Source organism: Oryza sativa, chromosome 7 (assembly GCF_034140825.1).
Source record: "Oryza sativa Japonica Group chromosome 7, ASM3414082v1".
Taxonomy (NCBI): domain Eukaryota; kingdom Viridiplantae; phylum Streptophyta; class Magnoliopsida; order Poales; family Poaceae; genus Oryza; species Oryza sativa.
The window spans coordinates 15,877,307-15,889,411 of record NC_089041.1 but is presented as its reverse complement, the minus strand read 5'-3'; the positions used below and the strand labels follow the sequence as shown (position 1 = coordinate 15,889,411).

Below are 12,105 nucleotides of genomic sequence, written 5' to 3'. Positions count from 1 at the left end.
GATTCCTGCGTTTTTCCTGTGGTCCAATCAAACAGCCATTCCTGTGTTTTTCCTGTGTTTTGCAATCCTCTGTTTTACAATTGTATTCCTGTCAGAATCCTGTGTTTTTCCTATTCCTCTGTTTTTTCATTCCTACGATTCAAAGGGGCCCTAAGTGTAAAACAGAGGATTGCAAAACACAGGAAAAACAGAGAAATGGTAGTTTGATTGGACCGCAGGAAAAACGCATGAATTAGAGGAGAGATAAAGACTTAAAGGAAAGTTTCCAAGAGGTTTTACCTTATGTTAGAATTCCTCCAAAACTTGCATGGTATTAGCCAATCCATAGGAATTTCATAGGATATCCATTCCTTTGATTCAAAGGGCTATAGGATTTTCAAAGGGCTATATAGGAAAAAATCCTATAGGAATGAAATCCTCTAAAATTCCTATGAATTTCCTTTGAATCAAAAGGGGCCTCAAAGGATTCTTTCCATGAGGTTCTACCTCATGTTAAATTTTTTCCAAAACTTGCATGGGAAAAGACAATCCATAGGAATTTCATAGGATTTTATAGGATCCATTCCATTGATTCAAAGAGCTATATAGGAAAAAAATTCTATGAATTTTCTTTTAATCAAAAGAGTCCTAAGTTGTATAAACTCCACTGCCAAGTGCGTATGGTCCACAAACTACCGTATAAAATGTGTACAGATTGCCCTCCAGGCTCCTGCGGTCTCAGTTGACAAGAGAGTTGCGTACCTAATCACCAAAGTGCACTCAGATGTGCACACATCAATGACGAAAATAATTTTAAAGCGAATCGTAATTTGAGTCATTTTTTATTACCAGATTTTTATTAATCTTGTTACTTTGAATTAAGTAATTTTGCTTTTTACATTTTGAACCACCCAACCCTATATTCTCAAGCACACATCGGCACACCCACGTCAACTATCTTACCCCAGCCACACTATATAGTTAGGGTGGTAAACCATAAAAAAGAAAACACAATTACTTGTTTGAAAGCGTAAAGATTGAGAAAAGGTAGTCCAAAGAAAACTTTGATTATAAAAAGTGACCGTTTTAAGACGTGCAACACAGTGATGTGTAGTACCACATATTCCCTCCGTCCAAAAAAACTCAACCTAGTACTGGATGTGATATTTTCTAATACAACGAATCTGGACATACTCCTATCCACATTCATTATACTAGAAAACATCTCATCTAATACTAGTTTTTTTTTAGACGGAGGGAGTAAAAAACAGCTAAAAATTTGATGTACATAGGGAGATAAAGAAAAGCATCATGTAAAGTAATGTGCACTATCGTGTACGGTTTGGAGCACAAAACTCGCCCTTCTTTGCTGCGCGTTCATCGAACCAAGTTATGTGGTGCTACATGGCACGTGTCGCACAAATCAAAAATATATATATTCAGCACCTTTTGTGTTTGGTAGTACGGCACTAAAAGAAACTATATTCTTTCAGATTACGCACGCAATGCTCTATAGTGCTTGTCAACGAAATTTTTGACTCGCAATTGCAACATCTCAATCAACCAACGGCCAAAGCGACATCAGAACTCTGAAGACACCAGCAGTAAAACTGAAACTCATACGAACCGCACCAGGCTGCAACGCAACGCACCACCATGCAAGTTAACATCTCTTTCTTTGGATTTCTATCGGTATGTATCCGGGGTAAACGAACTACAATGTCACATCACATGACATGGCATCCCAAGGTAAAATGTGCGCAACCACAGGGCCGGAAAAAATTGCAACGCCCACAAAAGCCAGAAATCCTTTTGGGAGGATTCTGCATCGGGGGAGCACCACCAATGCACCAATGGTAACTCGACGCTACTAAATAAGTATAGCTCTAGCAGCAGCTGCACTGCCATGAGCAGCTTCTCTATCTTGTCGAAAGCTTAGCTTTGCTTACTTGGACCTATCTTCCTTGTCTACGGTAATTCCTGTGGTGAGTATTACTGGGGCCATCTCTGGAAGATGGATGATACCTGCTCTTGCGTTCTTTGTACTCCGCAGCTTCATAGGCAGAAGCAGAGTGGTCATCAGGCTCAGAACTACAGCAAAAGATCAGAGTACGGTTTTTTTAACCAGTTCGAAGAGTAGGTGAAAGGATAGGAACACATGAAGCGTCAGAATATATATACCTTCGCTCATGAAAAGGTTTGGCCAACTGGTGACGAAGAGGCACCACTTGGGAGCTTGCGGGGGCTGCATCTTGTTCCTGACAAAAAAGAAGATTCTACAATCAGAATCAAGTATTACAAAGAAACTTCATTCCAAACACTAGTGCTGTAGTTTTGTGCTTACAACATAGCATTCGCCACAATTACACATCCCAGGGGAACTTGATGCCATCAACTTACGGCCCTGGGAAACATAAGATCAAATAGTTAGCATCACTCTGAAGCAACTGAATTTATAGGAGGAAGTGTAAAAACACAACCTGACTGAACGATTCCTCACAGTGGGATGCTACTTGGGAAGATGAAGGTGTTGGCTCATGGTCCTAAGAAAGTAAACCAGCTCCAATGAACATCAAGCAATGGATAATAAAACCAGATAGTGTTTATATAGTGTGCTTACTGTCTTATAGAAGGCACTGGAACTATGATCACTTGGATTACAATCTGGGCAAGAATCTCTGTGTGACCTCTCCAGGTAGGAGTGTCCATATTTACTCCTGTATGCATCTCGCTGGATGGATTCTTCATGCCTTGAGTGCCTATGTCTTGGGTATTCATTAGTATATCGACTATCAAGATATGCTTCCCTGGGCCTTGCCCTCTCATACCTGTGGATGTGGCCTACAACCAAGTATTGGAAATAAACATTCATTAGCCTTGGAGAGAAAGAAAAAAGAAAGAAGTTTATTTAGAGAAGATTAAAGGAAACCAACCAGATACTGCAGAATCTCTTCTATAATGAGATCTGTGTTCTCGTGATGAAACGGGCCTTTCTTCAACATCAATTGCCATACGATGCATGTGGCGATGGTATTTGTCATGAACATGATTGCTTGAGTAATCACGTCTTGCATGACCTGAAAACCCAAATCCCCTATCACCATAACGTTCTCTATTATGGTAACGTTCTCTATCATCATAGCGTTCCCTATCACCATAGTGTTCTCTATCACCATAACTTTTTCCAATAAATCCCCTCCTGATGCCCAACATGGGAGTAATCCCTTGCCATGAATGTTTTTTCAAAGTAGGTCTGGGCCTTTGTAAAGAAGCCTTGATTCGAACCTGAAAATATTGACCTACTAAGTAACAGTAGCTGGAGCAAATAAACCAGAAGAAAAGCACATCTAAAAACACCTCAAGTGATTACCTTTCCGCTACCTTCAACAATACCACCTTTACTAACTGTACTAATGCAATCTAAAGCTGATTGTCTTGAAGTAAAGCCAATGAAACCAAAATCTTTTCGTTTTGCTTTAAACATGTTCCTAGCAAGGTGTATACTATCGATTTCACCAAACTTTCCAAACACTTCTCTCACTTTGTCTTCATCCCAGTGAGGTGGTAAGCCATCCAAGAAAACAGATTTTACCTGCAATGCATAATCAAAGTTATAGCAGCTAAGTCAAAGCCAAGATATTCCAATACGTGTAACAGATTCATATAGTACAAAATATAGATGCCTTGTTTGTGTGACTACCTTTTCCATAATCTTATCATCCAGTGAAAGAGTTTTTGAAAAGGACACTTGGGCTCGAACATCCGTACCAAGATAAATATCTCTGTTCTGTAGTTTAAAAAAAGCATCCACACCATCAACATTTGTGCGGAAATCAAGAAACGCATAGCCTCTGTTTTTTCCTTTTCTTTCCGGATCCTCGACTAAATTAATATCCTCAAGGTTTTCCAACTTGTAAGTTTTCAGTTCCTCCGCTAACTGCACAGAAGAGAACCCTTGTAGAAAATAACAATATGCTTGTGACAAAAATTACAATCAATTAATTAAATAAGGATGAAAGCATACATCATCTTTTGTCCAATCAAAGCATATATTCCGCAGATGAAGGGTCTCGTTTGCATCATTCTTGCATATCATACAAGCTTCTCCCTTGACCTGGAAAAACATTATTACTGATCAATAAAGATATCATTATCGTCTAATAGAAGGGAAACTAAAACTAATGTGGAGTTCAACAGACTTGGATCTAATGATCTAACAGTTCATTGTGGGAGCAAACTTCACAATGAATTGGCAAATATCGCGGAGTATAATAAGCTTGGCACATTTGCATTGTGGCTCTAATTGTGACTCTTAACTAAAGTAACAACTTCAACAGAATAATTAGTTCATAAGTGCAGTTGTCCTCTAGTTTAGATACTTATTCGCATCACCATTTCAATAGAATAACTAGTATAGTGACCAGTGCTTAAACATAAAACCATAACATAAATGCAAGTATGCTAACTTGGACTTGTGCACACATTGGCAAAACACATTTTAGTAAATGGATGTTTGTGTGTGCACATATGGATCAATTGCAGATTTTTATCAAGTATGCAAGTTTATACATTTTACATTCAATTCAAACTGATGCTACAACAAGATAACTGAGATTCAATCAGTTTGAACTTATCCGGGAACATCGAAAAGTATTCATGTAAGTAGCATCTTTAATAACGATTGTCCTAGTGTTTGTCCTGAGCGTGAGGCAGTGTGGTACAAATTACTCCCTCCATCCCAAACAAAGGCAATCTAGTACTAGGATGTGTCACATCGTAGTACGAGGTTGAGTTTTTTTGGGACGGAGGGAGTAATTAACAGCATTTAAAATATTTATAAATAGCACAACAAATTATCAGGAATTTCCCATTTTCATTGGGTAAATCTAACTGAGTGCCTCTTTTTCCAATGACACCATGAATGAAATCATTGGCTATTACCATATTGGCTTAACAACCAAAAATATTTGCTCATTGCATTTAGAAAAATGAGCGCCAAAATATTTGCTAATTTAGTTTCAGCTTCTTTTAGATTGCCACGTCTTGGTCATTATTACCAGATATATGAAACACAAAACGCATTTAAGAAGGCATTCCAGCAGGAGTCGTCATTAAAACTATCCGAAGCATCAAGTACTGACAAATATGCCATTACAAGCTTAACGTAATATGACCATTAAAATTATGTTTGGATAAGGCACTTGGCGGGAAAGCAGGGTGGTGCATAGGACCTTAGTGGGAAGGTGACACCTAGCACCACAGCAGGTCACATCACAATTTAGAACAGTATTTTTCAAAACTAAGACTTTTAAATATCTCTACGACTTTAGTTCAATAGGTGAACCAGGCACATGCTATGAAATCAACTAAAAGGTACCATTTTCAACCTGGCTAATCTGTTTTTCCCCAATTTTGTGGTCTGATCGGTCACTTAGGCCTTGAAAAACAAGGGCACATACCATACATCTACTTCCTCAACACTAATCAAAAGCCCTGATACCACATCCACTAATTTAAATCTTGCAAGCCAACAACAAAATGAAATCACAAGGATAAATAATACCTAAATTTAGTAAACAAAAAACATTCCAGACCACTAATTTTATCAGCTCTACTTCAAGCATGACTAAAGCAACATCTTTTCCCAAACTACTTAATCTCATTATCTAATTCCACATCCACTAATTCAAATTTCACAAGCCAACAACAAAACGAGATTGCAAGGGCATAGATTACCTCAAATTAGTGAACAAGAAGCATCCCAGACCACTAACTTTATCAGCTCTACTTCAAGCATGACTAAAGCTAACACTTTTTCCCAAACTACTTATTCTCAACATATCAAATTCGCATTAGATACAACTCTATCCAAATCGAACGAGTCGGAGATACGAATCTAGTGCAGGGGGGGGGGGGGGGTGGACACAATACCATGGCCGTGCGGACGTCGTCGGCAGCCCACCGCGCCTGCCAGGCGGCGGCGAATCGCACGAAGGCGAAGCCCTTGTTGGAGCGCGGGTCCGCCGGATCCCGCACGAGCCGCACCTCCTCCACATCGCCGGCGTCCGCGAGCGCCCGCGCCACGTCCTCCTCCGCCGCGTCCCGGGGAAGCCCTCCCACCAAAACCTCGCAGTCCTTCCTCTTCCTCCTCACCTCCCCGTCCACCTCCTCCGCCACCGCCGCCTCCTCCTCCACCACTTCCTCCACCACCTCCTCCTCCATGATCACCTCATGGGGCTCCTCCTCCTCCTCCTCCTCCTCGAGCACTACCACCTCCTTCTTCCCCTCCTCAACAACCTCCTCGGGCTCCTCCTCCTCCGCCTCCGCCTCTTCCCCCTTCTCCCAATCCCAATCCTCGTGGGCGACGTTGAGGTCGAAGAGCGGCCGCCGCCCCGCCATCTCCCCACCGGTCGCCGCCGCCGCCGCCGCCGGCGACGAGCCTAGGGTTTCGCGTTTGCGTGCAGTCGGGGTCCTATCCTCTTCTCTCCGTCGCGAAGAGAGGCAGCCGATGGGGGGAGGAGGCGGGGGCAGCCGATTGCTTCCTCTGTGTGTGTGACGCGGCGGGCGGCGGCGGACGACGGCGGCGGCGGAGGAGAGAGCACGCGGCGGTCGGCGGGGGCGGAGGAGAGAGGCGCCTATATATATAGGGACTCGTGCCCCACTCGCTCAGGTGGGCGGTGGGAGGGTTTGGGGCCGACCAAGGGAGCGGGTGTGACCCACGCGTCACTGGCACTGTGGAGTGGTGGGGACGGCGAGTAGGTGCCGGGTGGGGTAACAAAACGTCCGTGGGGCCGAGGCGTGACGCGTCTTTCGGGAAGCGGGTGGGCCGCTCGTTTGACGGGTGGGGCCCGTGGGTCAGTGAGGGTGAGGAATCTGGGCCCCCACCGGTGCGGGGTGCAGGGACGCGTTCACACGGGCCACGAATGCCACGTGGAACACTGGCCCCGTCACCGTAATGGATGACATGGATGCCTACGTGGATATAGAGAGAAAGGTTGGGAGACTGGAGAGGGAGGATGGAGAATTTTTCTATGCTCGTAGAAGTAGGACAAAATAGGTATATTTCCCGCTCTTTTGCTGGAGACTAATGTCGAAAACGCTTCATCTCCATCTGGCGTACGAGGAAATATTAAATGCATCTGTCTCACTTTTATCTAATCATTATCTACATCTCCTTTTCTTTCCAATAGTCAATCTTATTCCCACTCCCCCACTCCCGGTCATTTATTTTTCCCCTTCTCTCCCCATAGCAACTGGAGCAGCTATGGAGCCGAGTTGCTGAGACCATCGCTAATGCTCGATGGCGAGCATGAGGCGACTCATCTTGCTCTGCACCACATTGCCAGGATGTAGTAGGCCGGCGTTCTGACCATGCTAAGCTCAGGGCGCTAGATCAAGGGAGGGGAACCAGCAATGAGGGGACTAGCTCAGCCTCATCTTCGTCAACAACGGTAGTAGGAAGGACAGTGTACGCGGTGTGGATCATCTAGAGAATGCAATAGAGTGTCTTCATGGATGGAGTATAAGTAATCCGGTGCCAATACGGTGGCCTGCCACTAGAAAGGAGGAAGACCAAAAATTTGCGGTGTTTTTCTTTGTGTTTCATTTTTTTTCAAAGTATTTGGATATTTCAGTAGCTCAAAATCGATGTTTCATGTGTTATAGCAAAATGCTTCAAGAATGATTCGATTGTGTTTCACTGTTTAAATTGTTGAAACATTTTTTCTATATGTTGAACCATGTTTGTTCAAGGGCTGAGACATTTTTGTGCCATGCAATGAAACATTATTCTCTATATTTTGTTGAAACATTTTCCATCAAACGATGAAATATATGCGACACTTTGTAACAATGTTGTGCAACACCATCCGATGTTTTGCAAAACGTTTGACGTCCGATCCATAGTCCTCCCCGACTAATGTACTTCAAAATTTTATTATTGTTAATGTTGTGGCAAATTATTTTGAAGGAGTTATGAAGTTATAGTTGAAATATTAGTGGAAGAAGAATAATAGGTACTCTGATTGTTCACTTTGGACCAGAGAGCATTTATTATGTGCAATAGAAAGTTTTTATATGATAATGTTTCGAATTATGAATCTAATGTTGTAAGTTCTATACATGTTATGTTAACTAATTATTGGTATACTAAAGATTGATTTTCTAAAATCAAAATATGCTACACATCTTAGGAAGTAATTTTTAAAGTAATTTTCACAAAATTATAGATATTTTGATTAAACTATCACAAAACTATATATTTAAAGTGTTGTATCGTAAAATTACAGATTCAATACCAAATTTTACCGTAAAACTACAAAGTTAAGGCTAAGCATTACAAAACTACATATTTAATATTAAAATTAGCATAGAACTACAGATTTAATATTGAAATTATCACAAAATTATAAATTTTAGAGTTCAAATCTCTAGCACTACAGTTATGTTAGAGCTATAAATGATGCAGTTTTATGATTATACTAGAAAAAATACTTGTGCATTGCAACAGGTAAAGTTATAGATGCAGTTTTATGATTAAACTAGAAAAAAATGCTTGTGCGTTGCAACAGGTAAAGACGTTCTTTCACTGGTATAACAGCTATTAGGAGATGAGAAATAAACTAAAACATTGGGATCACTATTGCACTATAATTGAAAAAGTAAATTAAAATCCTTCCTTGGTTTTGTGCCCAAGCAATAAATTAAAACATGGGATCACTATCACTATTACACTATTAGAAGCCTTATGTATTTTTTATTAGATATATATTGGTATTAAATCTATAGTTTTGGGATAAATTTGTTACTTTGTAGTTTTGTGATAGGCTATCTTAAATATATAGTTTATGATAAATATACTGCTAAATCGATTCCTTAAATATGTATGTAGTTTTGTGATAGTTTCATCAAAGTATATATATAGTTTTGTGAGATTTACTTTATTTTTTAACTGGAATTTACTTGAACATACAAATTAAATGACGCACGCATGATTTGCTCGGTTTACCTATATTGTTGCAATGTTACTGATTACACACATGCTTCCTGTTGCTTTCAATTTCGACTAATTAAACCGCTTAGGCTAGCGTGATGGACGGATTTTCCATGGCAGATTTTACTGTAGATATATATGACTCCGTGCGGTCTAAAAAAAAAAGATGGTAGGTAGACGCGTGGTTTCTGTTCGTGGTGCTGGGGTTTTACGCTACGTGGACAGCAGTGGCGGAACTGAGGGGGGCTGGCAGGGGCCATGGCCCCTTCCAATAAAAACAAAATTTTTTATTACCCCCATATATCATAGCAGATTCAGTGAATAAGCAACAGAGTTTCTCACTTTGTGTACATCTTTGGATCCAAGTGATTCATTCAGTTCAACATTGATAAAGTGTGCTCTCTAGCTTTAAAGTTCTATCCTGCTGATTTTTTAGAAGAGAGAGCCAATTTGAGATGTCAATTACGTCACTATGAACTTGATGTATCCACAAATCCTAAATTTTAAAATCTGACATCTGTAGCTGATCTTTGTTGTCGACTTTTGCAAACTATTCGCTTTTACGTGTTGCCAATGCATGAAAGAAAAGAGAAATTGCTAATTTTTTGAACTGTCAAAAGCCGGCTGGCCCCCCTTTGATTTTCTGTCCAGCTCCGCCACTGGTGGACAGCTACTACTTCTTCTAGCAGCGGCAGATTGAGGTATTAAGGGGTGAAAACGGTATGAAAATTTTCCGACCGTACCGATACCATTTCCGTAAAACTAATATAATAATAATAATTTTACCGATGTTACCGTTTTCAAAATTTAGTTTTTTTAATTTCTGTCAGCGTGGCATTAAAGTTGACACTAAATAGATGAATTCATAAATATGAAAATTTCCGGACCGTTTCCGTTCGTTTTCGAAAAAAATAATAAAATAATGTACCATTTCCGACCGTTTTCATTCCCCGTATTATTTATCCTGCAACACTCAAACATGGACTAGTAAGACCCTCTTTGTTTAGGCTTATAAGTTAACTTATGGCCGAAAAATCTAAGCCTAAACAAACAAGTGGCTGTTTTGTTTGGCTTTTTTGAAGCCATAAGCCACTCTAACACTATTAAGTCAAAAGTTAGGTTGGATAAGTTTTTTTTGGCTTATATGAGATAGATGCATTACTCCATCATTAAACTTAGGACATTAAATCCACCGGCTTGTAAATCATATAAGCCAATAAGCTGACTTAAAATTCTAAGACAATAATTTTAAGCCTAAACAAAAGAGAGCCTAAGTATAGTAGTAGCAACTAATCTGAAGCTCCGATGCAATCATATACTCCGATCCGTAACACACAGCAGCACTACCCTGTGAGAATTGGCAGGCACGCCGGCGCCGCGGCAAGACTAGATCCGAGCACGCGCCTGGAACGCCGAGAGGCCAACCAGTTAGTTCTCTGGCGATCCTCCCTCCCTCCGTCGCCTACAATTGCGAGGTTCCTGCCTGGCTCATGCAGAATCTAGCTACGTACGGGGTGCTCAGTGCTCACCTTGATGTCCTGCACATAGAACGAGTAGTTCGTCTCCACGTACGAGCCCTTGAGGTTGTCCCACCACGCGCGCGAGGAACCGGAGGTCGTGCGACCCATCTGACTCAACCCTCACGTCACCAAGAACGGAGGTTATCTGATTTTGTAAAATTAGAAGCGCGTTATATTTGGTATTTTGATTTAGGGATGATTTTGAAACTTGAATATAAGATGAGAAACCTTAACTGTGAACCTTTTTTTCTACGGCTTGTGCTGTGACCAAAGTGTGCCCAGCTAATTAAAGAGTAAACATAGGAAAACAAAATAAGTTCACTTTAGGTCTCTCAATTTGTCACCGAGTTCGAAATTCGTCCCTAGACCGCAAAACCAGATACAACACATCCCCCAACTTACAAAACCAATACAAACGAGGTCCTTCGGCAATATTGCCCTTGGTTTTGGCTGACGTGACGTCTACGTGGCTCCTTTGACTAAGTCTTTGTCCCGTGGCATTGACGTGGCGCGTATATAACAATTCGATTTGGAAAAATAATAAAACCTATGGGCCCACATGTCAGTTTCGCACACAGAATAATAAAAACGGTGGGATCTATGTGGCCCCACATGTCATCTCACTACTCTCCTCTTCTCTCTATCCCCTCTCATGTCATGTGGCCGCACATGCCGCTGCCGGAGACTATCGCCAAGCAGACCCGCACGAGCAGTGTCATGAACTTCACCTTCTTCTCAAGGCTTCTGCAGTACCCGTCCGACGGCGAGGGCATGTCGGTGACCACGTCGGCGGCGGGCACGTCGACCGTCCCCGTTGAGTCAACGGTGGTGTAGGTGGTGGTGTATTCGTCAGCGATCGCGAGGAGCAATGGTGGTGGCGGTGGGCAGGCAAGTCGATTCGTGGGCATGCACGCTGCCGCCACCATTGCTCCTCGCGATCGCTGACGAGTACGCCGCCGCCTGCACCACTGTCGACTCGACGGGGACGGTCAACGTGCCCACCGCCGACGAGGTTGCCGACGTGCTCTCGTCACCCGGCGGGCATCGCGAAGGCCTCGAGAGGAAGGTGAAGTTCATGACACCGCTCGTGCGGGCCTGCATGGCGACAGTCTCCGGCAGCGGCATGTGGGGCTACATGACATGGAGGATAGAGAGAAGAGGGGAGTAGTGAGATGACATGTGGGGTCACATGGATCCCACCGTTTTTATTATTTTTATGTGAAACTGACATGTGGGCTCCATATGTTTTATTATTTTTCCGAGTCGAATTGTCACGCAAGCGCCATGTCAATGTTATATAGGACGAAGACCCAGTTAAAGGAGTCACGTAGGTGCCACGTCAGCCAAAACTAGGGACGATACCACCGAGGGACATTGTTTGCATAGTTTTGTAAGTTGGGGGATGCGTTGTATCTGGTTTGTGGTTAAGGGATGAATTTTAGACTCGACGGCAAATAGAGGGACCCAAACTGAACTTATTTTTAGGAAACAAATTGTGAACAGGCTAATGGCCCAACTAGCCACATGGGCACAGGCGTTGTCAACGGGCGGTCATATGCTTTGCGTACCAACATGTGTCCCCTTGCACTTAGATGGGCTAATGTACCAACTTTG

At 42.2% G+C, this 12,105-nt stretch overlaps 1 protein-coding gene across 1 annotated transcript; it reads right to left on the bottom strand.

Annotated features, from left to right (window-relative positions):
• Positions 1-1,636: 1,636 nt before the first annotated feature.
• LOC4343138 (uncharacterized) lies at positions 1,637-6,723 on the bottom strand. The gene is made up of 10 exons (XM_015789252.3): positions 5,911-6,723; positions 4,004-4,093; positions 3,680-3,916; positions 3,350-3,571; positions 2,913-3,264; positions 2,600-2,820; positions 2,460-2,522; positions 2,324-2,383; positions 2,161-2,237; positions 1,637-2,070 (listed from the first exon to the last, which is right to left on the bottom strand). Exons 1-10 carry the CDS (start codon positions 6,376-6,378, stop codon positions 1,935-1,937), a joined length of 1,926 nt encoding a protein of 641 aa, XP_015644738.1. The 5' UTR covers positions 6,379-6,723; the 3' UTR covers positions 1,637-1,934.
• Between the last annotated feature and the right edge of the window lie 5,382 nt (positions 6,724-12,105).

Excerpts from the sequence above, each read along its gene's own strand:
- LOC4343138 (XM_015789252.3), bottom strand. The coding sequence starts at position 6,378 with ATGGCGGGGCGGCGGCCGCTCTTCGACCTCAACGTCGCCCACGAGGAT. Across the intron at positions 3,917-4,003 it reads TTGATTGGACAAAAGATGAT|TTAGCGGAGGAACTGAAAAC; the intron begins GTATGCTTTCAT and ends TCTTCTGTGCAG. Across the intron at positions 3,265-3,349 it reads TTGTTGAAGGTAGCGGAAAG|GTTCGAATCAAGGCTTCTTT; the intron begins GTAATCACTTGA and ends CAATATTTTCAG.